At 43.1% G+C, this 25,576-nt stretch overlaps 1 protein-coding gene across 1 annotated transcript in view; it reads left to right on the top strand.

The window, feature by feature from the left end:
• WDR11 (WD repeat domain 11) overlaps window positions 1–14,515 on the top strand; it is a 55,789-nt gene extending 41,274 nt beyond the window's left edge. The window contains exons 20-29 of the mRNA XM_003904341.4: window positions 4,777–4,885; window positions 5,781–5,843; window positions 7,006–7,071; window positions 7,808–7,985; window positions 9,000–9,095; window positions 9,600–9,765; window positions 10,268–10,365; window positions 10,818–10,963; window positions 11,725–11,804; window positions 13,557–14,515. Of these exons, the coding sequence (XP_003904390.1) occupies window positions 4,777–4,885; window positions 5,781–5,843; window positions 7,006–7,071; window positions 7,808–7,985; window positions 9,000–9,095; window positions 9,600–9,765; window positions 10,268–10,365; window positions 10,818–10,963; window positions 11,725–11,804; window positions 13,557–13,714 (1,160 nt within the window). The 3' untranslated portion in view covers window positions 13,715–14,515. The remainder of the gene's footprint in view (window positions 1–4,776; window positions 4,886–5,780; window positions 5,844–7,005; window positions 7,072–7,807; window positions 7,986–8,999; window positions 9,096–9,599; window positions 9,766–10,267; window positions 10,366–10,817; window positions 10,964–11,724; window positions 11,805–13,556) is intronic.
• The last annotated feature ends 11,061 nt before the right edge of the window (window positions 14,516–25,576 follow it).

Raw genomic sequence — 25,576 nt, 5'->3', positions numbered from 1 at the left:
GAACATACACATATACCATCTAAAACATGAGTGGGGCTGACTTGAGAATTATATAGATTGTCATCTATGAGGGATGAATAGAAAGAAAGGTAAGTAAGTTAGCCACCTGCATCCCTTTCGGTGCTAAGTGTTCAGTGCTTCTGAAGGTAGTTAGATAAGCCTCATTTTTCCAAGATACAATCTTTCCTTTATAGCCCAGATGTAAAAGAAAAGATGACTAAGTAGAAATTAAAAAAAAAAAAATTCAAAACAAAGGAAAAGCTTTAATAAGAATAAAATAAAGTGTTTAATAAGCAAGCCAAATACAAATGATTACCCAGGGGAAAGTAATTCACAAGTCACAGACTGTGTACAGAGGGGAAAAACAGATAAACAAATGACCCTTCAACATGTGAAATGATACTCAACTTTATTTATAATAAGAAAAATATTTGACCTCTTACTGGTAAGGATAAAAGAAGAAAAAGAAATTTAAAAAGTAAAATTTTAAAAAGAGAAAAATACAAATTAAAATTGTTTCTTACCTGTCAGATTCAAAAGCTTGAAAATATACTGTGTTGGCAAGGCTGTGAGGAAACAAGCACTCTCATCCATTGCTCACAGTGAGACCCCTGTAGGAAGGAATTGGGCAATATCTAACAGAGCTACATGCACATTTACCTTTTTACCCAGCAATCCCAGTGCGTAGAATTTAAGATGTACATTCATACATTTTTAAGATGTACATTCATACATTGTGACCAAAATGCACACAAATTTATTCATAGCAAAATTTTGGAAAGAGCCTAACTGCTTAGCCATAGGAGATTGGTTGAATAAATTTGGGGACATCTGCAGAATGGAATAATCTATGCAGCTGTAAAATAGCAAGGAATAGCTATGACCTGATGTGGAGTGATATCCAGGATATGTGTAAGTGAAAAATGCAAGTGTAAAAGAGTATGTATAGCCTGCTTGTGTGCAAAGGTGAATTTTATACATAGGTGCATACACACATATGTTTGCTTACTAACACACACATACACAGAATAATCCAGAAACCAGTGAGAATAGTTAGAGGATGTAGATGGAAAAATGGAGACTATGGGGATAGCAGTGAAACTTCTCTATATTTGTTATATAGTTTCAAGTTTTGAACCATTTATGTATTTTACATATTCAAAATATAGAGTGAAAACAAGGGTGAAAGAAAAAGCAAACCCTAAAATTGAATGCAAGACACATTTGAACCAAACTGTATAACAAATATTGGTAACGTAACTACACACACACAAAAACAGTTCAAATAACTAAAACACAGAACTTCTCACTCACTGCACACCTTTAGTGGTTTATATTCTAAGGACAGAATTGCTAAGGAATGTTGAACTTTACTTGAGTAGTTGGCAGTGGCACTAGTAATTCTGAAGCTGTTTTGTGCACGTTATAGTCTGGAACAAATTAGTAACCAAATTGCAGTTTTTGGGAACCAGGGTCTGTGCTGATAGAAAGGGAGATGCAGATGTGAAGTGGCGGTGGTGGGAAGAAACACTCCAAGGGTGGATTTGGATTGATAAAAAATCATGACTTCTTGAACATGTATATTCCCTGGCTCTTCTCACAGAGTTTTCTTGCAATGACACTCAATGGCAGTGAGCACACATAGCACCCAGATTTTACTTTGTAAATTCCATTTCCAGGCTAAAAGGAGCCAGAGGTCCTTGGACAAAAAGTTTATTTCAGGACAGAGGCACAAAAAGTGCAAGATGCGTCTGGGGCATCTTGTGTGGTGCCGGAACTCAAGTAAGGAATTGAAAAACCGAGGAGGACCTGACATAAGAGGCTTCTCCTGTCAAATTGGGGGTAGTCTGAGCATCATGTAAACTAATGGTGGTATTGATGTAAGTGCAGAATACCAAAGAAATCCTCACTCCATAGTAATAGTCACAGTAAGGAAAGGGGAAGTGGGCAAGAAGCAAAAGCTCAGGTGGACAGAAGAATCCCAGCTGACAAATGCAGAAATAATAAGATTAGAAAGTCACCAGTTTGCAGCCCCTGATTCAATAATTAATTCAAGCAAGGATCACTTGTGGATGTCAGATCACTGAGTAAAAGGATGTTTGAGAATAGGAAATGCAATCTGACAGTATTTCCCCCACATGTTACTTACTAATTAATTATATAGGGGGGAAGGCGCCCTGATAAGAAAGTTCTGGTGAATACCCCTTATCTAGATGATCAGAGTTAATGTTTCCTGTAACCAGACAACTAACATGTTCCTTCTGGTACAATGCAGTGAAAAGTACATAACATCCTTTGTTCAGACTCTGCCAAAAATGTTTAATCTGAGTCTGATAATCAGAAAACAGAGAAGTTAGAACATAGGACATTCTCCACAGCTGCTGACCAGAACTCCAAAAATGAAAAGGTCATGTAAGGCCAAAGCCAAAAGGGAGGAGGAGTGTTTTAGATTGGAGTAGACTAAAGAGACATGACAATGCAGTGTACCAGCCTTGACTGGGCCCCAGATTTTTAAAAATAATACAGGTCTCAGGACATTTGGGGAATAACAAGGGACTTTTGAATTTGGACTGCATTGTAAGTGATTTTACTGAATCAATGTTAAAATTCTTGGATGTAAAAAAATGTATTATTAAAAATATTTCCAATCACTTTCTGGCTTTTAAATGGAAAAGTCCACATAAAATATTTTATGTATAATTTAATTTTTATTTAACTACATAGAACGAAGTTTTCTAAAGCAGAGCTTTCCAATAGAAACATAATGTGAGTCACATATGTAAGTTTAAATTCTAGTATCCACATTTAAAAAAAAAAAGAAATGAAATTTATTTTAATTAAAATGTTATTTAAGCCAATATATCCAAAGTTTTATTTCAACATATAATTAGTATTAAAAGTTACTAGTGAGACATTTTACTTTTTTTAAAGTATTCATTCTTCAAAATTCAGTATTTTACATTTATTGTAAAATAACTTGAATTGCCCTCTAAATTTAGAGGACAAATTTTCAGCAGAAACAGTCAAGCTCTATTTAGATTTTATGAAATTTTCAGTTGAAAACTAGTAATGTATTCAAGTTGTTTCAAACATACTTAAAAGTTATTCAATGACTGAATCAATAATCACTTTTTAAGTTTCAATTAAATAAGACAAACATTCATTTCTTTAATTATACTAGCCATATTTTAAGTGACTATCATATTGGATATAATACTGGATAATTGTACAGTCTAAAGTTGATGTGGATCACTTGATAGGATTTGGCTCTGTGTCTCCACCCAAATCTCATGTCAAATTGTAATCCCCACAGGTCAGGGGAGGCAGCTGGTAGGGGGTGATTGGATCATGGTGGCAGCTTTCACCCTTACTGTTCTTACAATAGTGACTGAGTTCTCAGGAGATCTGATGGCTTAAAGGTGTGGCACTTGCCCCCTCGCTCTCTCTCTCCTGCTGCCATGTAAGATGTGTCTTGCTTCCCTTCACCTGCCATGATTGTAAGTTTGCCTGCCCAGCCATACCGAACTGTGAGTCAATTAAACCGCTTTTCTTTATAAATTACTTGGTCTCAGGTAGTTCTTTACAGCAGCATGAAAACGGACAAATACAGTCACTTAAATAAGCCAACGCTCTTTAGCTATTTATAAGTTTGTGTCATTTTACATAATTGTATCTATTCAAGGGATCCATGGATAAAGCCTGTGCGGGATTCTGGAGGGGAGTTGATAATATGGCTGAGTTGTAACAGCCAAGGCACCCCTAGAAAATTAGAGCTAAGGTCGAGTCCTATAGAGTATAGGGTGGTCAGAGCAGAGCTGCTGGGCATTGCAGCCTTTAGGTCTTCTGCTGCTTTGCACTGAAACATGTTGACAACTAGGCAAATCTTGTTTGTTAGTGTTCTAAGTAAGCCAGCTGCTGGATGTGGGGGATGCTAGGGCCTAAAGTCTGAGAAGATAGCCCCTGTGTTCAAGGGCTGCCATTATAAGTGAGACCTGGGAATGCTAGTGATCACAGGTGGCCTGATCCCTTCAGTGACATACTCAAGGTTGATAGGCCATGTTAATTGAATAGTCTCAGAAAAACAAAAATACAAAAGTCACATACAGGTAAATATATTTATTTTTAATATTTAAAAATAATGACCTTTATTGTTATTTGTTGAGTCATTGCATTGAATCCTTTATTCAAGTAGTACCAGAGTTGTATACCACACAGGATACTTAAATTTAAAAAGGGAAAAGAAGGCCGGTCGTGGTGGCTCATGCCTATAATCCCAGAACTTTGGAAGGTCAAGGTGTGCAGATTGCCCAAGGTCAGGAGTTCAAGACCAACCTGGACAACATGGTGAAACCCCATCTCTACTAAAAATGCAGAAATTAGCCAGGCATAGTGGCGGGTGCCTGTAATCCCAGCTACTTGGGAGGCTGAGGCAGGAGAATCGCTTGAACCCAGGAGGTGGAGGTTGCAGTGAGCCGAGATCTCGCCATTGCACTCCAGCCTGGGTGACAGAGCGAGACTTTGTCTTTAAAATAAAATAAAATAAAATAAAATTTAAAAAAAGGAGGGGGGAAAGAAGAATGTTAATCAGATTTGAATTCAGAGACTCTCTGCTCTTGGCTTATGTTTCTAAGCAGCGACTACATTGAATATACTCTCTCAGTTGTTCCAGATTTACCTGTTGCTCTCTGCTGACTACTCTGTAAATGATTTACAGCTGAAGTTTCATTGTAATGTAAAACTTCATTTTATTTTTAAAAACCTTTCTTTGTTATCTAGAGCCTGTGTGGTGCCCCTATCTCCTTGTTCCAAGGGCCTCCCTTGCCTTGAAAGCCTTCTTATTACACCAGCCTTGGAATGGACAGTATTCTTTGGACATTTCTCATGTGTAAGTTTTTTTCTTTTTCTTTTTCTTTCATAATTTACTTGGGGTTGAAGGACACCCATACAGCCGTGGCCTGTACTCCAGCATTTAAAGGGAATGGAGCCTTTAAAGCCAAGAGAAGGTAGAGACACTACAGAATTGCCAGGCTGCCTCTGGGTTCTCAGGGGCCTTTGTGGAAGTGTGGGTCAGTGAGGAGCTGTGAGGGCATGTATTGCTCTCAGGTGGCTGTGTGCTTGTCTTATGGTCTGAACATGGATGTGTCGTGATGATGAAAAGGATGCGTGTGAAGAGGGCAATGGAAGCCAGGGGAATTTGGAGCCAGGCACATTCTTTTTAAAAGCAACATCATTAGCTGCAGGGGTATACTGTGTCTTATAAATCTCAATATTTGCCTCATTGCAAAAAAATATTCACAGAAACTATTAGTGATTATTAATTAAATTCACAAATATTACTGAATTCCTGCCATGTGCAGCACAGATGGGGCATTTAAAAATAATGCCAGGAAGTGTCTGTTCTCCAAGCACTGTCTCCTCAGAATATTCGTTCTGCAGAGTTTAGTGAATGCGCAGATTCCTTTAGTTATTGCTAAGTTCTTCATTAAAAGGAATCTAACCTGATAGATTTTAAAGCCTGCTAATGAATTTCCTGGTTTCTTGAAAGCCAAGGGGACTTTCTTTAATCATTTTGTTGTTTTTGACTCAATAAGATACAAGCAGATATTAAAGTTGATTGGTGAGGTCCTGAGGAGATTTTTGTTATTTTGGTCTGTCACCAGGTTTTTAACCAAGAACTACAAAGAAGATTATCTCTATATTAACACAACTTTTTTGAGGTGAAGGAATACATGGTTTTAAGTGAAGAGATAATGAACTCATTCAAAATCTTTTCCTTACAGTGACTATCCAGAAAATGAAGAAATAAAGAATCTCCTCCAAGAACAGTTGAATTCATTGTCTAAGTAAGCACTCCATGTTTTATTAAAAAATAGGAATATGAGAAAGAAAAATATAATTCAACTTTTCAAAATTAAAATAAGTTACGTTTTAGCAAATATTAGTGGCCCAAGAAGAGACCATTCTGTTTACAGAGGTTTGCCTCCCTTTAGAGTCTGTGTTTTGCAGAAAAAGTAATTACTCAGTAGTTACAGTGACAGAGCATCTGTCACCAAGTTCATGAGCACCAGCTGCTCTGGTCTCGCATCAGGGCAGGACTAGATGCATAGTGTGAGCGTCCTTGTAGCTCAGCCTGCCTCTGCTACAAACCTCCATGAAGCCTCACAGTGGGAGACGAATCGCAGGGTGATTCTGGGTCTGCTTCCCGCTTCTAAAATGAGTTCTCTGTGTCAGGTGCTGGTGTGCACAAGTCTGGCTAAGAAATGAATGTGCTCCCTAGAGCCAAGGGCATTTAACAGAATGTACTGGGAATAAGAAAGGAAAAAATATGGGCCTACAGGGAGTTCTTGGGGAAAGCATAACACATGTTCGCAGTCTAGAATCTGTTACATATAATTATAGTATTTAACAAATTAAACATGTGAGATTTTATTGATGGAAAATTCAAAATAATTAGTTTTTTCTATGCAAAGATTAACATTTATGTTTAAATGAGAAACTATAGATTTAAAGAATATCTTCCTGCCTGATTTGTGAATATTCAGTATTTGACTATTTTAGAAACATGCATTTATAAAAGCACTAACCATTTTTCCTTAGATACTTTATTTTTGGAATAGTTTCAGAATAAATTACGAATGTCATCTTCTTTAAAGTATTTACTGTTCTTGATGGTTAGCAAAATGACTTTGTCAACAATGGCATTCTTGTTCCAGTAGTTAGGCAGCTGATACTTTCAAAAACTGTTGTAAGCCTATAAACCAGAAATGAGAGCGCTGCAGCTCCCTGTGGTGGCCAAAAGCTGCTACTTCTCCAAGCCTTGAGAACACTCTCAGCCGCCTTCAACTTTTATGATTTCAGTGTCATAGTAAAGTACCTTGTCTTGTGTAAATTCTACACATGTTATTTGACTGGAATTTTTCATTTCAAGAGTATATTGGTCAACCCCCATGCTTTATTGTTTGATTGAAAACTTTTGTCTTACTTTTGTCCGGATTCCTTCCGCAGTGAGATAAAGAAACTGTTGCTTGATCCAGAATTCACTCTCTTGCAGAGGTGCCTGCTTGTTTCAAGGTAATATTGTTTGATGTATTCTGTATAAGGATTTCAAGTCAACTCGGTTTTTTTAAGGGTTTTTAGTTACAAACACTTAGATTTTAGAAAAATGTATCAGTTCATCCTTTAGATTTAACTTCAAATAATTTCGATAGTAGTAATAACAAATCGGGAAAAAATCAAATTGCGTTTAAAATGTGAGATCTAGGCCTTCTCTCTGGAAAGCACTCCCTCCTACAGCTTTTTAAAATATGTGTTTTAAAATATCAGATACAAACTGCATATATTTAAATATAACAATAAATTATATTTAGAAGCAACAACCTGTATATCCTGACTTACAGTAGAGTTTGTCACTTGTAAAAAAAAGACTCCTCTCCCTACAGAATAAATAGCACATTACTTTCGTACCTTATCTAGCCAGTTATCCCAGAGGAACTTCTTCCTAATGTGAATCAGTGGCCCACATTGAAAGGTGTGCTAATGGCAAACCAGGTAAATAATTGTTCTTAACATAGAACGGAAAGATGTTGGGGTCTGAAGGGGTCCTGTGAAGTCAGGTCCCTGTATTGTTGGAGGCCCAGTAGCAGGGCTGGAGAACTTGCTGCCTCCCCCTTTCACCCTGCCAGGCCCCATGCCAGTATCCCAGTGGACATGTGACAACACTCCCTTCCAGTCCTTCAGTCTACTCTAGCAAGCCATCCAGGCCAGGTGTGCTGTAAGTGCAGTTGAAACATTGCTTCATTCTTGCCAGGCTCTATGGTGACGAATCGGAGCTGCACTTCTGGACTGTCGCTGCCCACTACCTGCACAGCTTATCCCAGGAAAAGTCAGCCAGAACAACAGCTCCTAAAGAAGCTGCTCCTCAAGACAAACTAAGCAACCCACTGGATATATGCTATGATGTGCTCTGCGAAAATGCCTACTTTCAGGTAGTCTACTTCACATAGCAAAACCTTTAGAGCTGTCATCTTGATTACTTATATCTTTGTCAATATCTTAAACTTGGGAAACTTTCAAATAAGTTTCTGTTCAGTAATAGAAATAAGCCCTTGAAAATTAGCTGGGTGTGGTGGCACGTGCCTGTAGTCCCAGCTACTCAGGAGGCTGAAGCAGGAGAATCACTTGAACCCAGGAGGTGGAGGTTGCAGTGAGCTGAGATAGTGCCACTGCATTCCAGCCTGGGCAACAGAGCAAGACTCTGTCTCAAAAAAAAAAAAAGAAGAAAAAAAAAAGAAAGGAGGGGAGGGGAGGGAGGGAGGGAGAGAAGGAAGGAAAGGAAGAAAAGGAAGGAGAGGAAGGAAGCCCTTGGTACATTTGCATTAAAAAGAGCCTGATTCAGGATTTGAAAAGCTCATAGGCAATTACTGAGTTTTTTACTAAGCATTAAAATTTTATTATTAAACAGTCTTAATTGTTTAATTTGTCTTACATTTTTAAGTTAGCTTCATTTTAATTGTCATTAATTTTCTATAAATAACAAATACTTTATAGTATTTGTTTGCTATACTATACATCCATGTATACAAACATCCATGCTACAAACATCCATGAAGCCTCACAGTGGGAGACGAATCACAGGGTGATTCTGGGTCTGCTTCCCGCTTCTAAAATGAGTTCTCTGTGTCAGGTGCTGGTGTGCATTTGCTGTTCGCATCATAATTTCTTTAACTTCCTGCAGAATACTTCAGTGCACATAGATTTTTTATCCAGCTCCATTTAAGCATCAGTTTCTGTAGGCAGGCAGGTATGCATTCAAGTGATAATATCTATCAACATTTTTTCTTTTCAAATTCTTATTAAATGTTTGGAACGCTGTAAAGTTGATTATTAACCTGAAAAGTCAAAGTAGTTTATTAAAATGATCTTATTAAGTACAGTAAAATTTAAATAATTCCAGACTCTTACAATCTAGGCTTAATTTTTCTTTTTTTTCCCAATTCTAGAAATTTCAGCTAGAAAGGGTTAATCTACAGGAAGTGAAACGGTCAACTTATGATCATACAAGGAAATGTACAGACCAGCTCCTACTCTTGGGTCAAGTATGTGAGTTTTTGTAACTCTTTACATGCTTCATTAAATTGCTAGTTAATTAGTATTTCAGAGCAATATATCTGTATGTATATATCTCATAGTATTTTCCCCTTGAATGTACCTCCTTGCCTATAGACAGTTCAGGCTTTCTTTCAAAATAATACCAATAAACCTCATAAGAAAGTAAAAATATATGGTTAACCAGCTTGTAATTTAGACTTCCATAATGTCCAGTGGAGCCCAGCTATTTGTTTTGTTTTTGTGTCTGAATTGACTGGTGCAAAGCTAAAATAGGCAATTACTTGAGCACCTAGATATACCAGACTCTGGCTTTATGTTTGTCTCAAAATAGTAGTGTAGCACCTCTGTTTAATTTTTGTATTTGTAAACAAAATATTCAATTGCAGTTTTTGAAAATGAATGTTTTCCTTTAGTTTTCCACATTATGAATTTTAAAAAGTTATGTTGGAGGAAAATGTTCTCGTAATTAGAAAAACCGTTTCTCTTACTAGACAGACAGAGCTGTGCAGTTGCTGTTGGAAACAAGTGCAGATAACCAGCATTATTACTGTGATTCACTGAAAGCCTGTTTAGTCACTACTGTCACCTCATCAGGCCCCTCTCAGAGCACCATTAAGTTGGTGGCGACGAATATGATTGCCAATGGCAAACTGGCAGGTAAGGCACACTTGATATATTTGTCATCTCTCTGAAAAATGAGACCTTGTTCCCAGCAAAGTATTTGATTAGTAGGGACATTTCTTTCTTTTTTACATATGCTGAAGAAAAAGAATGATTGCTACCTATAAATCAGATGACTATAATTGTCTAAACCAGAGTTAATTGTTTACACTTTTCAGAGTGAAAGGGGGCACTATTAATAATTGCTGAGATAATAGGCATAAATCCAACAATCCTAGGCAAACCAGAACAATAAAACCTGTGAGAGAACTATGCTTTCCCTACTTATTCTCCAGACTGTATTGTGCTTCCTACCCTGGTTACTTGAGAAATAACAGTAAAACCCTTAATATTATGTTTCAAAATTTAAATCAAGCCTGTCTTCAGTAGGTATAAAATGGGCAAGACTAAATAAGGTCAAATGGGGATTTAACTTTTTAATGACTTCTCAAAGAAAGAGCTGCAGTGTCACTTGAGGGGGTGTGCGTTTGTCTTTCAGAGGGCGTTCAGTTGCTCTGTCTGATAGACAAGGCTGCAGATGCCTGTCGCTACCTGCAGACATACGGCGAGTGGAATCGGGCTGCATGGCTGGCAAAAGTAGGTGGTTCCAAGTTTCAGTAGGTGCCCTCAACATTTGGGATAGAAAGTTCAGTCCTGAACTTTGGACTTATGACTTAGAAACATTTTTTGGGCTGCAAAGCTGCTTTGCAAATATTTCCTTGCAACCTGCATCCTTTTCCTATTCTTTATGAGTGTAAATAGCATTACTTATTTAAAAATGGATCTTGCATTGGTAGCAATTAAGTAAAAGCAGCTGCCTCCTCTTCCTCCTAGAGTCTGAGCCTGAACTACAGTCCAGAGGTATTGGGTCCTGTAGGCACAGACTTAGCATCATTCAGGGTATGCAGCAGCTTCATTTCAGGGCAGTGTTCTAGTCAAGCAGAGCCTAGCCTGTGTTTCATAGGAACAGATCTCACTTTAATGGAATTATTATTTTTTCTTTATAGAGTGCAGGATGTTTTTGTTGTTAACACGGGCGTCTTTCTCAGGTCCGTTTGAATCCTGAGGAGTGTGCTGATGTTTTAAAGCGGTGGGTTGACCACCTTTGTTCTCCACAAGTCAATCAGAAATCAAAGGCTCTCCTGGTCCTCCTCTCTCTGGGCTGCTTTTTCAGCGTGGCAGAGACGCTTCACAGGTAAACCGAGAGTTCACATGGGCTGCTCAGGACTGCCCGTGAGCAGTCACTTCATGTTCTCTCGCGGTTCTAGCAGGTGGTGGTACTCAATGTGAAGTGAAAGGAGAAGTATACATTTCAGGTTTGTCAAAAAACCCAAAGGAGAGTGGAACTGTCCATGTTCATTACGTCTTCATTTGGTCTGGGAGCTATGATAGTTTCCTACTAATATGCTGATCAAACCTAACAGGCACCTAGTAAAAAGGAATTTAAAAGTCTTCAGAGAATTGGGGTCCATTCAGCTTTGACTAGAGCAACTGAGAGGAGGCCCAGAGAGCAGGGGGAGAGGTGACAGAAGGCATGGTGAGGTGGAGACATCCTGTCTGAAAATCTGGAAGAGGAACAACCATCACTAATTGTGGAGCATTTCATTTATTCAAAACTAAGGGAGGTAGATTAAGGAAATATGACAAAAGATTACTTGTCAACTCTGGATACTGGGTACATGGGCACTTGTCATCTCTGTAGATTTTTGTGTATTTAAACTATTTCACAATTTTTTAAAGTATTAATTTTAAAAAGCTTGGGTTTGGAGATGTGAGTATTCTTCCCTCCTTTTTTTAATAAACCAGGGCTTAGAAAAGTGCTTGTATCTTAATGTAGTACGAAGGTTTCCAGGGAAAATGTGTAAATGTCTTTATACAGAAATATACCCTTCAGTGGTGCTGCCCACCAGTGACATAAATCACAAAGCATAACTCTTGTTTTGTTCTGTTGAGCAGCATGCGATACTTTGATAGAGCGGCCTTATTTGTGGAAGCTTGCCTCAAGTATGGAGCATTTGAAGTCACTGAGGACACAGATATCCTTTGCAAGGTTTTTATAGTGACGAGGAAGAAAGTGACATGCATGGGTTTTGGAATTTCCCTTAGTTGTGCTGCCTGGACAGGAACTATATTATGTTGTGAAAGATCCATGTTCTGATTTTCTGATTCACCAAAGCCAGGAAAGAGGGAGAAATTAGAGGACAAAGAATCAGAAAAGAAGGTGGCTGCACCGTGGGTGTCAGCTTTGACTAGAATGGAGGGAGGCAGGAAGGACTATAGAGGACAGGGCCCCCAAGTCTTGTTTGAACTTTAAAAGAAGATGAAGGAATGATTTGGGGAACAGGGAGAAGGACTTGATACTTTCAGATAGTACTTTTTCCAGACCAGGCATTCCATGGAATACATCTTATATATTTATCTAGAAAAAATAAACTGGAATAACTAAAAAAGACTCCCACGATCACCTCTAATGACAATATGCTATGGTACAAAATACAGCACTTAAAGAGGGGTGTTGCTCAGGCCAGCCACCATGATCCACCCATCAGCCGCAACATTTTATTTCTTCTAAATGTCACTTGAGCAACATCGGTGTCTTTGAAAAGAGTGAACTTGAGAATGCAACTCCCAGGACCAGAAAAGAATGAACTTGGGCCAGTGCTTGTGTGGCCCTGCTGCTGCTCACTACACTTTGCTTCGAATTCTTAAATTTGCTCTCATTTCTACATGGCAGCTACTTGGTTCTCTCTCTCTTTCTCCCTCTTTCTCTGTGTGTGTGTGTGTGTGTGTGTATATATATATATATATTTTTTTTTTTTTTCTTACAGAAAATTAAACTAAGACTAAACTAAATTTGTTTTTTCCTGTTTTTGAGGCAAGGTCTCACTCTTCTGCCCAGACTGGAGTGAGTGGCACAATCATGGCTCACTGCAGCCTTGACTTCCTGGGCTCAAGCAATCCTCCCACCTCAGCCTCCCCAGTAGCTGGGACCATAGGTCCACACCACTGTGCCTGGGTTTTTTGTTGTTTTGTTTTGTTTTTTTTGGTAGTGATGCAGGTCTATGCTGCCCAGGCTGGCCTTAAACTCCAACTCAAGCGATCCTCTCACCTTGGCCTCCCAAAGTGCTGAGATTACAGGCATGAGCCACCCAGCCCTACACTGAAAGTTTTTTTTTAAATTAAACTAAAGCCTGAGCCTACTCAAGATCATGTACCTAGTCATTGGGAAGGTGACTGGTTCAGTGTATCCATTTTGAGGATCAAAGCATCAGCACAGAGTACCCCATAGGCTGTTTTAAAAAAAAAAAAAAAAAAAAGTTTTTAAAAACAATAGGCAGGGCTTTCTAAAAACCCAACATCCAGATAGAGGGAATGTTGAGAAATAAATATCTGCCCCCAAACTGCCAGCCTCTCAGACTTTCAAATGGAATGAGGATATGCAGGTTGAGTTTCTCTTCTCTCATCATTCATCTTCCAATCTTTAGTTGAGTGTAGGTTGTGGGAGAATCTGGGAGGATGTTGGTTGAGTCCTCTGGAAGGAGAAGCTTTGGCCTCAGCTGATGCGAAAGGTAGTGATGGTACAGACTGAGATATGGCCTCCTATAGCCGGGAATCACCCTCTGCCTACAAAAAGGTTCCTGTGTTCATCCTGTGCTGCCCGCTGTGGACACCAGGTCCCTTCTGAGCAGCCAGCAGAGCAGACGCAACTCACTTTTCCTGTTTCTAGGAGCCTGTGCGGAGCCTCATCACAGCCCTTTTTACTCTTCTTTTCCTTAGCTATGGTTTACAGAAACTTATCACTGCTGTATATGCAGATTATGCCAGGAGTTTGAAGAACCTCGGTTTTAAGCAGGGAGCAGTTCTCTTTGCTTCAAAAGCTGGAGCAGCTGGCAAAGACTTACTAAATGAGCTTGAGTCCTCCAAGGAAGAACGCATCGAAGAGTGACAGCTTAATAAATTCCAGGGAATCTGACCTGGAAGGCAGATGGGAGGGAGCTGGTCTGACTGTGGTCACCGCCACAGTCCAGGATGAAGAGGAGTACAGGGTCCTGTGAGCTGTTTGACCACTGTTCTAAGGCTATGTGTGCCCAAAAGCTCATGAGCGTCTATGTTGGGAGTAAGTTTGTATCCTGTGTTGATCTCAGAAAGAATGTGAATGCTTAAGATTTTGAAAGTATATAATATTTTATACTTTTGGAGAGAGCTTTAAGAGTCCCTGGAAATACTTTTTAATTTTTTTAACTTAAAATTCAAGAGACTGAATCACTTTTCTCATTGATTAAATGTAAACATGATTGAGAAACCTATAGTAAATTAAATTTGTGAGATGTTTTCTCAAATATATGCTGCACCTGTACTTATATACAGTCTTTCAAGATACAAACAGGACAGAAACATTTAAACTAGTATTAAAGATAGCTTACCAAAGCATTTTTGTTTTCTTACCTTGAAAACACAGAACTGTTAATTCCTTGGTTTAAACAGTCACTAAGTTTTGTAACTTCAGGCTCAGAGGCTATAGGAGGTTTTAAAATTTATGTTTAGTTCGGTAGGTGAGGTCTTTGATATTTTGAATTTTAACTCCTTTTATGATACATCACAGTAACCTCATTTTTGAAGTATTTGTACTTTAATGTTCTCTCTGTTCTGATAGTTGAAGTATGAGATGTAACTGTTATAAATTATTGCTGAAAACGTAAATGTCTAACTTACAAACATGATAAATAAATAAAAACTTCCCTCCAGGCCTTTGTGTTCTCTGCATTGCTGTGCATGAGGCCAGGTGATGAGCTGGCTCCTCAGGCGTCATCTGGTCGCCCAGCCTCGAAAGCCTGGCTGCTCCTGCTGTATCCAGAGAAACCTGTATGTGGGAATCCTATGAGTACGGCACAGGGCAGGAAGGACACCCACACCCCAGGCAAGTCTACCTCTGAGTTCCCGGGTGGGAACGTGGCTTAGTGCACTTGGAGATGAGGGCGTGAGCATTTCTGTCTTTTCCCTCCTGAGCCTGTTGGGTGACACATCATACCCACCAAGGGGTACAGTTTTTAAAGAGAAGCATAGCCTCTTTCTACCCTTAGACCAACCAGTCTGACACCCTCTGCCAAGGAACTGAGCTCCATGGAAAGGAAGGCCTGTCCCAGGAATACTTGTCCCAGCTCAGTGCTTTGGCAAGCGGTTCTGTGTCCGGAGTTGGTTACTTCCAGTGGGTTCTTGGTCTCACTGACTTCAAGAATGAAGCAGCAGACCTTCGCAGTGTTACAGCTGTTAAAGGTGGCACAGACCCAAAGAGTGAGCAGCAGCAAGATTTATTGTGAAGAGCGAAAGAACAAAGCTTCCACAGCATGGAAGGGGACCCAAGCGGGTTGCCACTGCTGGCTGGGATGGCCAGCTTTTATTCCCTCATTTGTCCCTGCCAACATCCTGCTGATTGGTTCATTTTACAGAGTGCTGATTGGTGTGTTTACAATCCTTTAGCTAGATACAGAGTGCTGATTGGTGCGTTTTTACAGAGTGCTGATTGGTGCATTTGCAATCCTTTAGCTAGACACAGCGCTGATTGGTGCATTTTTAGAGTGCTAATTGCTGCATTTACAATCCTTTAGCTAGACACAGAGTACTGATTGGTGCGTTTTTACAGTGCCGATTGGTGCATTTACAATCCTTTAGCTAGACACAGAATGCTGATTGGTGCGTTTACAATCCTCTAGCTAGACAGAAAAGTTCTCCAAGTCCCCACTTGACCCAGGAAGTCCAACTGGCTTCACCTCTCAGTTCTAGAAGAAATCCAGGATCCATTATTGGTCCTGTACGTGGCTCATGTTTCCTGCCGTTTCTTTGCCTAGGCACACTGCAGTAGACTCTAAAGGCCACGGGCAAATACAGCTTTCTTTACATTGTTTATTATTTGTCCAGATTTATTTATTCAACCATTGTCTTAGCTTTGGCTGCTATGACCAAATACATAGACTGAGTGGCTTAAACAACAGACCTTTATCTCTCAGAGTTCTAGAGGCTGGAAGTCTGAGACCAAGGTGCCAGCAGATTTGTTCCTGGTGAGGAACTTCCTGGCTTGTAGAGCGCTGCCTTCTTGCTGCATACTCATGTGGCCTTTCCTCTGTGTATGCACGTGAAGCAAGCGGTGCTCTGTCTTCCCCTTAAATGAGCCCTAATCCCATCATGGGGTCAACCTCAGCCTAATTACTTCCAAAGGCTGAACCCTCAAATACCATCACACTGGATGATAAGGCTTCATTATATGAATTACCAAACTTAGGAGTCAGAGAGAAAGAAAAAGCTTTATACCAGAGTTGTGCATTCTGAAAAACGAAAATGCTTTGGATTTAAGGCCAACAAATAGGTACTAAGGCATTGCCTGATTGTGAGAGCAAAGCAGGGCCAGGCATGGCAGCTGGGTGTGAACACAGTGAGCAGACAAGGCCCAGAGCCTGGGTTTGTGTCAGTCTAGCTGGCTAGTTAGCAGTTAGGACTCCCACGGAGACACAGAGACCAAGCCTGTGTCGAGACACAACTGAAAACCCCCTTCCAAACAGAACAGGTGTTCTCTGGTGATATTCGTGGCCACGTTGCTGAAAACTGTCATACTCGCCTCCATCAAGCATTAGAAATCAAGAGCTGAACAAGTGTTAATCGTTTTTCGTATTTAACCTTTCTGAATATCTTTTCCTGAAAGATCGTTAAGAATATGTGTTGTCAACGCACTAATGAGGTGTCTTCACGAACTGAAACAAGCAGCTGAAATTGGGAATAAGACAGAATGACTCCAGGGCAGCAGCCCCCAGCCCCAGTGCCAGCCCCTACAGAAGCTGCTGGGCAAGGCCTGGGCCCTTCCCTTTGCCACAAAGCCTGGGTGGGGGTGGAGGAGCCCCCCTGGAGGTGGGGCTTCAGGAGGAAGGCCAGGTGGTGGATGGCAGGTGCTTCCCCTTGGCTGGTCTTAGAGCCATTTCCTACTGCACACCGTCACCTTTTTCCTGCTCTGTTGCTAATGAAATCCTCTGCCTAATGTAGCTGGCTGCCCCACCACAGTCTTGCTCTAGGTCTAATCATTGCTTTGGACGTAGTAGCAGGACATTTTATTCTTTCAAAATAGTTAACAGAGCAGATTCATACAAGCCTCATGTCCCTCACACAGGTACCTGATCAGAGAGTCTCAACATGTAGACATCATTAAATAAGAAAACAGTTTCTCTCTCATCTGTTTGATTACTGGAGGCTTCCTCTTGCCTCAGGATGGTGTTAGGTTTCAGTGAATCCTGAGCTCTGTGACCACCCAGGATATTCCATTCTCAGCAACAGGATGTGACTGAAGTAAAGCATTCAGGCACAGACTTGTAACAGTGCTACGGAAATAAAGGAGGGCCACGCAGGGATGGCACACAAGGGAGAATGTTCTAGGCAGTGGGGATGTTTCTCTGGGAGCCTGCGTGAGATTATTTTGACTGACTCAAAATGATTTGTGAATGAAAGAACCCTTTTAATTAAAACGTAACGGCAGTTTTAATCGATGACATGTTGCTGCCGCTTTAAAAGAAGGAAGGAGGAGCTGGCTTTTGGAAGGCACTTCTGAAAACTGCTGGAATCCAGTGAGATGTCAGGTCTAAGAGGAAATTGGAAGGGCAGACGGCCACCGCCTCGCCTTGCATTGCCTTTCCTGCAAGCGTCCTGTGTGTTTTCTTTCCTTCCATGTCTGTTTGGTCAGCACACAGCACGCATTCAAAATAACCCAGGAAAGCCCTGCTTTTCTCCTGCTGAGAGATGGCGAGGCTCTCACAGGAGTCCCTGCAGGCAATTTCAGGCCTTTCTCTTTGGTGTTTGGCCTGATGCCTAAAAATGCCAAATAAACACCACTCCCACCTTATTTTTTTCAAGAACATTGAGAAGTATGACTTAAGGTAAAATATGTCCTAAGTATAAGAGAAAGAAGGACATTCTGAGGTGACCTGACATGATTTTTAGCTTTCCCATCTTCCATATGTAAAGTGAGCAAAGCCAAGGACAATTAAAGATGCTCAAATTGCCTGGCGCTGTGGCTCACGCCTGTAATCTTAGCAGTTTGGGAGGCCGAGGCGGGTAGATTGCCAGAGCTCAGGAGTTCAAGACCAGCCTGGGCAACATGGTGAAACCCCGTCTCTACTAAAATACAAAAAAAAAGTAGCTGGGTGTGGTGGTGTGCACCTGTAGTCCCAGCTACTCGGGAGGCTGAGGCAGGAGAACTGCTTGAACTCGGGAGGCGGAGTTTGAGATGAACTGAGATGGCACTACTGCACTCCAGCCTGGGTGACAGCGAGACTCTGTCTCTTTAAAAAAAAAAAAAAAAGGAAAAAAAAAAGAAAGATGCTCAAATTATCCCAGTGTGGTGGTGGGCACCTGTATTCCCAGCTACTTGGGAGACTGAGGCAGGAGAACCATTTGAACCTGGGAAAAGGAGATTGCAGTGAGCTGAGATAGCACCACTGCACTCCAGCCTGGGCAACAAGAGCAAAACTCCATCTCAAGTCAGAAAAAAAAAAAAAAAAAAAAAAAAAGAGGCTCTGATGGGCTGCTTCAGAAAGATGGGATTTGAACAAATCATTGAGAATTTAAGAACAGATAAAAAGACAATCCTTAGTAGTCACTGCCTTAAAAATGTAACTAGACTTTGGGAGGCCGAGGCAGGCAGATCACAAGGTCAAGAGATCAAGACCATCCTGGCCAACATGGTGAAACCCCGTCTCTGCTGAAAATAGAAAAAAATTAGCTGGGCGTGGTGGCGGGCGCCGGTAGTCTTAGCTACCGGGAGGCTGAGGCAGGAGAATCACTTGAACCCAGGAGGCAGAGGTTGCAGTGAGCTGAGATTGCACCACTGCAGTCCAGCCTGGCACAGAGCGAGACTCCATCTCAAAAACCAAAACCAAAACAAAATATAACCAGAGGGGTCAATTTTCTCTTTGCAGTTAGGGTATTTTCTGGCTTTGTTTTGTTTTGTTTTTGTTTTTGTTTTGAGATGGAGTCTTGCTCTGTCGCCAGGCTGGAGTGCAGTGGTGCTATTCGACTCACTGCAACCTCTGCCTCACGGGTTCAAGCAATTCTTCTGCCTCAGCCTCCCTAGTAGCTGGGACTACAGGTGTGTGCCACCATACTCAGCTAATTTTTTTCTATTTTCAGTAGAGACAGGGTTTCACCATGTTGGCCGGGATGGTCTCGATCTCTTGACCTCATGATCTGCCCGCCTTGGCCTCCCAAAGTGCTGGGATTACAGGTGTGAGCCATCACTTGAAGCAAGGCAGCTGATGTGGAAGCAGAGAGAGAAAAGCTGTACACGATGGGGCCTCTGCTGTTCCTGTTCCTGTTCCTGGTCAGTGATGTTGCAGGTTTAGGGTCAGTAAACCACATCTGGCAGCCTGATCCCTGCCTGTTTCTAGAAACACGGTGTTACTGCAACAAAACTGTGCCCACCAGTTCATCGTCTGGCTGTTTTCAATGATAGCACTGAAAAGTTAGAAGGGAATCAAGTGGCCTGAAAAGCCTAAAATATTTACTATCTGGGTCTTTACAGAAAAATAGTTCAATAACTCCTTCTCTAGGGTCGAAATGCTTCCTGGTGATGAAATCTCAGCTGTCCAACTGCCGTATTGTTTACAAACTGGTATGAGGTCCTTTGTAATTTTTCTACAGTTAGGTGCATTAGAACCTACCTCCTTAGAAGGTTGTTGTTATAAGCTCCATCCCATCTGGCTTCTTCATAGGCCTAAGTTGCCATGGGAATGGGCGCAGGAGACTCCAAGATTTATCGGCCAGGCTAACCTTAGTCTTATTGTTGATAAATCTGAGGTAAAAGGCATCAACAGGTGATTGAAAAGTTTAACTCCAAGTGCCATTTCATTTTGAAATATTTGTAAGCAAATCTCCATTTTACTCCAGATACTTCTGAACACGTTCTGCTATGAGATCTTCACTTTATTCCAATCTTTTGCATTCTACCATCATTTTTAAGCCAAAGTACTTCAGGCAGGCTGGAAGATGAAAAAAATATTTGTGTCCCAAATAAGTGGCATGCACTACTGTCGTAGAAGAGAATCCATGGGTGCAGGGACCCACATACATCCCACTTGGGAAGCGCATCGCAGGTCAGGGAATCCTACAGGGTCCAATGACTGGGGCTTCAAATAATCCCACAGAGCTGGGCCAGGAGGTGGCACAATCATCAGAAGTGAGAAATGTACAAGTCTGCAATATAATCCAATGGAGACAATTCAAGGAAGAAATTGGCAAACCATTACGTTTGCACAGGTATGTTATGGAAGGAAGGGAGGGAATCCTAAGAAACGAGGCTGATTTGGGGAGACATGACACAGATCATTTTCTTAAGAACTATCTGCCCAACAACACAATTTAGTCCTCCAGGTTTTTACTTCCCAGTGTTCTTCAAAAATGTGTATCAATCAGGAATTTAATTGAAGAACAGCTCCTTGTTTGAAGTTGCTGATCTTCGCCTAGAATAGGCCAAGGAAAATATACCTCATCTCGTTGAGGAGTTAGAAAGCTGTTTCAGCAGATCATGTTGCAGCAAACCTGTCGTAAGTTCATTCGAATGCTAAGGATCTGATCCGAGCTTGTGTTTCTGGAATTGCCAATGCACATTTCAGAGGGCCTCAGTAACTGTCAGCCGAGCCTTGGTTTTGTTTTTTGCCTTTGGCAAACCCACTCAAGAATGGTTCTAAACACAAGGACCAGAGATATGGAACAGGGTGAAAGCTGTGGGGCTGGGAACACCTGCTTCCCGGCAATCTGGCTGCGTGGCCTTGGACAAGTTACCACCTGAGCCTCACTTGTAAAATGGTGATATGGGGTCTCCCTCCAGGGGTGGCTGAGAGTCAGAGAAGGGAGCTGCGAGGGCTTGTCAAGATCAAGGATCTGTCAGCTTAGCTGCTCCTGGGAAGGAGGCTGAGACTCACATTGTCAGTTTTCATTCACTGAAGAGAGTCTTGCTTGAGGGGCTTAGATAAGCAGGAGCTGGGATTAGAGTGGGTGGGACTGGGAAGGAGAGAGAGAAACAAGGAAAGAAGCAAAGATTGATTCCCCAAATCTCTAAAATCTCTCACCCTACAAGTGCAGAAAGCTTGTTTTGAGCAGAAAGGACTTGATCCGGAGCCAGGTAGGTCACCTTCTCTCCTGGAGGCAGCTCTGGAAACAGGCTCTGTGAGCTGGCACTTCCTCCCCTGCGAATCTCACACTCTGCAGGTCTCCTCCTGCCTGAGAATTCAAGTCTCTCCAGTCCTTTTGCTGCCTCACACCTCCGATCCCTGCACCCCCGGAAGCCCCGCCCCATCCCTGCACCCCCCGGCCCCCCCCCCCCACCCCTCCCCCCCCGGCCCCCCCGACCCATCCCTGCACCCCCGGACCCCCCGCCCCATCCCATCCATGGGAACCACCAAGCTCCAAGTACTCATTGAGCCACCACCTCCTTCCAGGGACTCACCGCCCCTGTAGGAGGGCACAGGGTCACAGTGGAGATCAGCCAACTGGGGTCATTGGGAATACCTGAGTTGGGGCTTGGATGCAGACTCGGTGGGGAGGGCAGCAGTTCTGGGGAGGTGGGAGGAGATGCAGGTAAATGAAGGGGGCCAGGGAGCAGCCCTGCGGGCAGGGGGCCGGCCAGAGGCTGGCAGCAGGAGAGGAGACCCCTGCAGGCAGTGTGGACAGTGGGGCAGAGGTGAGCAGGCGGGAGGGCACATGCCACTTGAGGGCCCGGTGTGAGCTCAGCGAGGGGCTGCAGCCAGGATCCCCCCTGCAGAGGAATCAGTCTCAGTGTGGTCCGAAGAGCCCCAGGAACTCAAGAAGGTGGCAAAGCCATGGCAGGCAGAGGGAAACTCAGGGACGGGAAAGAAAAAATCGGAACTGAGGGGAGTCCTGGGAGCTCCCTGCGGTCCAGCAGCAGCTACAGCAAGGAAGTGGTTCTGCAGCACCGTTTCCAGATTGCCGGGCTCCTTTAGAACCGTCTCAGCCTGCTGGGGTGGGAGACTGGAGAGGGGCTGCCCACAGCCTCCCGGGTGTTGTCAGAGCTTGGTGCTTGCCCTGCTCTGTCAGCAATCAACACAGTCGCTGTGATGACACTGAGCTGCCTTGGAAAGAGATGCACAGGTAATGGGGACCTTTCTCAGGAATGCCACAGACTGTGCCATGTACCCCTCCTCGGGACTTTACAAAGCCTTAGTGAAATTATGAAATCCACCATATGCTTAATGTGATTCGGTTTGAGGGAAGAGCCAGAAAGGGGAACTGAATGTTAAATCAAGACTGAAACAGCCTAAACCCACATGATGAAGCGAGCAGCCACACATTTAGGTCCCCAAAAGGGTCACTGATAGGGTCACACTGGTCTGGCCCAGGAAGGGTCTGTCTGCACCTGGCTGCTAAGAGCCGGGGCCTTTGGAGGGCTCAGCAGAACCAGGTGAACCAGCCAGCACCAGCCTGAGTCCTCACCCCCCAGGCACCAGAGGCCTTCCCACCTGACTTTGCCATCACAAGTGCCTTGACTGTCTGCAGTGTTCTAGAAAGGTGACCAACAGGTGTAGGCTAATTACATTTCAAAAAAGTTTTTTTTTTTTTCCCCCGGCACATATAACAAGACTACTCCTCTCCCCTCTTTTCATCAGATTCCATTTCCTTTACCAAATGCACACGGTGTTTGATTTAAGTGCAATTCTCAGAAAATTTAATAACTGCAGTGTTTAGTTAGTCTGACAACATTTATTGAAGTGATGAATACAGAAAAAAGTACTTTCAAGGAAGAAAAATTATGTGTCTTGTTTTGTGTTTTCTTTTCTCAAATCTGTAGACGGGTATGAAACCGAGCAGCAATCTCTGTCTTGAAAAGCTGGTATTTCTGTTTCTAGAACATATGTGTGTTTGGGGTGGGGTATAGAATAGAGGGGTGAACTGAGTCCTTCACCCACTACCTGGTCTTCTCACTCTGCCCACACATGTCCCCTCGGCAGCCCTGCGAGTGCCTGAGCTGTGGCTCCCCAGGCAGTAAAGAGCTAGGCCCTGGAGCCAGACCCCCAGAGGTGATTCCCAGCTCTGCCATTTGCCATGCCTCAGTTTCCCCATCTGCAAAATTGGCTTAATGACAGTGCTTCCCTCGTGCAGTCATAGAGCTCTTAGAACACAGCTTGGCAGTTGCCTGTCACTGTTTGTGCTGTAAAAGCCCTATCTCTTGGCCGAATGGAGCTCAGTAAACCAACGGGAGAAACAGGTCCCTTCCGAGATCTCCCTAGATTCCTATTCAGCCCCTGGTAGGCTCACAAGAAGGGCTCCGTGTTTGTGGGAGTGAGTGTCTGTGCAGAGGGAAGATCAGAATCCAGAGGTGACAATTTAAGGTTAACATATTATTTTCTCAGTCCCACAAGATATTCCTGAGAAAAAACAAACGGGATAGGGACCAAATGAGTTGGGAAAACGAGGCATTTGAATGTCTCCCCTCAGAGCTTCCCAGTGCACGTTAGCACTTCAAAGGCTCTGAGAAGTCCTACCATAAAGATACCTGCTTAAATGTGTTTCAGCCAATACTAGCTAAACCCATTTGCTGAAGAATTTCCTTCTCCCCTCGTTGCTTTCCCTCCCTTCCTCCCTGCCTCCCTCCCTCCCTCCCTTCCTCCCTTCCATCCATGCTGTGAATGCCCCATGGAATCCTGCTGGATTCAGAGTGGGCACAGTTGCTCGAGAAGCACAGGAACTTGCTGGGTGTGCCATAGAAACCATTTCTTTGTTTTTTTGTTGTTGTTGTTTTTGGTTTTTTGGGTTTTTTGGGTTTTTCCTGTCGCCTAGGCTGGAGTGCAGTGGCATGATCTCCGCTCACTGCAAGCTCTGCCTCCCGGGTTCACGCCATTCTCCTGCCTCAGCCTCCCGAGCAGCTGGGACTACAGGCGCCCGCCACCCTACTCGGCTAATTTTTTGTATTTTTAGTAGAGATAGTGTTTCACCGTGTTTCACGTGATCTCGTGATTCGCCTGCCTCGGCCTCCCAAAGTGCTGGGATTACAGGCGTGAGCCACCACGCCCGGCCTAGAAAGCCTTTCTAGGCAGGCAACAGAGCAATGGTGCCACTCTCTCACCAGGATTTCTGGAAGGCCCAGCACTGCAGTACCAGGGATGACCCAGGGCTCTAAGCCTTGTAGGAGGCTGGCACCTCAATCATGGAGACAGATGGCTTCTTTCCAGAGCACAGCCTCAAGTCTCCCTTTCAACTGATCTGCCTTTGGCTGATGCAAAAGGATGTAATGTCTTTTCCCAGAGAGAAATGAAATATTTTCTATATACGAAGCTGAGAGACCATCAAACAATTTTTTCCAAGCCTAGAAGTTTCATGGGGAAGAAAACAACAAAAACATGTAAGCCAAATCAAACCAAACCAAAACAAAAGCAACTCTGAGAACAGAAACACACTCATGAGATTTCTGAGCCTTTACAAGCTTCTGAATAATTCACGCAACCACAACCTTCCTTCTTTTTTGGTTCTTAGGATTCCCAGGGTAAGAGGACTCAGCTTTGCCATGGTCCCTTCCAAGTGGCATCCTGTCTCTGCTTACACACCTCCAATGATGGGCTGCTCACTACCTCCCAGGCTGTCCCTTGTATTACTCTTAACTTCCATCACCAGAATGTGCTTTAGATAACAGTAAGATGAGTCCAGAGATCCCCCACATCAGACTGGTTGTCTAGTGTAGGTATTGAAACTCTGGATTCTGAATTAGACCTCCTGGGTTAGAATCCCAACTCCACCACTTATGAGCTATGTACAAGTAGGCAACGTGCCACATGGCTCTGTGCCTCAGTTTACTCACCTGCAAAATGGGGGATCACACGCTGGACTTATCCCATAGGGTTGCTGAGTGATAACACTCATATCAGTGTGTGGCGCATAGTGCTATACAAGGGTTTGATGCTATTCTTTTCTAAATTGTGATGACTTGGGACATTCAGCAGCGCAGTCTTTTCTAGATTCTCCACCAAGCACATACAGGTCTGTGCACTTAGCCTGGACAGCCCTTTGGACTTACACCAGGCAGCCATGTCCCAAAGGCACAGTCATGGCACCAGGAGGAAAAGGCCAGGGAAAGACCGGGACACTGGGCGCTACTCTGTCCATCCACTGTGGTAAATTCTTGTGCTGAAAGCTCAGGTCCTCTATCTTCCCTTTAGATTATGGCGTTCTGGTCTCATTTTCTGATTCACTGAGGCTCATCTAGAGACTCTGGACATGAATGTTTGGGTAGCTCATCACCCTCTTCTTCTGCAGGAACCTATGTGGCTGCCAATAATGAAAGGGTGTCCCTTTCACTCACCATCTGCTTTCAAGCCTTGGGACCTGGTAAAGGAGCAGTGTCCCAGGTGGAATTCCCCAGGACCCTGGGACCAGGAACCTGTTGCCTCTTGCTGAAGACAGCCCTGAGGACATCTGGAGGCACTCTTAGTCCCCAGAGATGCTTCATCCCCCAGCCCACAGACCCAGTTTCCTGGCAGTGCCTTGCCTGTCTCTCTCCTGGGGATGTAACAGGGGCCCCACTGGAAGCAGCTAGAGAGTAGGTGAGGAACAGGGGGATGGAAAGGATATTGGGCCAGGTCAAAGTACATCACAGATGGAAAACATCCAAGTGACCTGGATGGGACAGCACCCGTGAGTGGGTGTCCTGCTGGGGGCCCCCGCTAACCTCAGACTCTCAGGAAGTGAAGCTTCCATTGATTCGCACTTGCCAAACCATGCACCATCTGACCCTCACAGCTTCAGGGTAGCCACGATCACCCCACTT

Source organism: Papio anubis, chromosome 11 (genome assembly GCF_008728515.1).
Source record: "Papio anubis isolate 15944 chromosome 11, Panubis1.0, whole genome shotgun sequence".
Taxonomy (NCBI): Eukaryota; Metazoa; Chordata; class Mammalia; order Primates; family Cercopithecidae; genus Papio; species Papio anubis.
The sequence above is the reverse complement of the archived record's forward strand: the minus strand, read 5'-3'. Positions and strand labels throughout refer to the sequence as shown.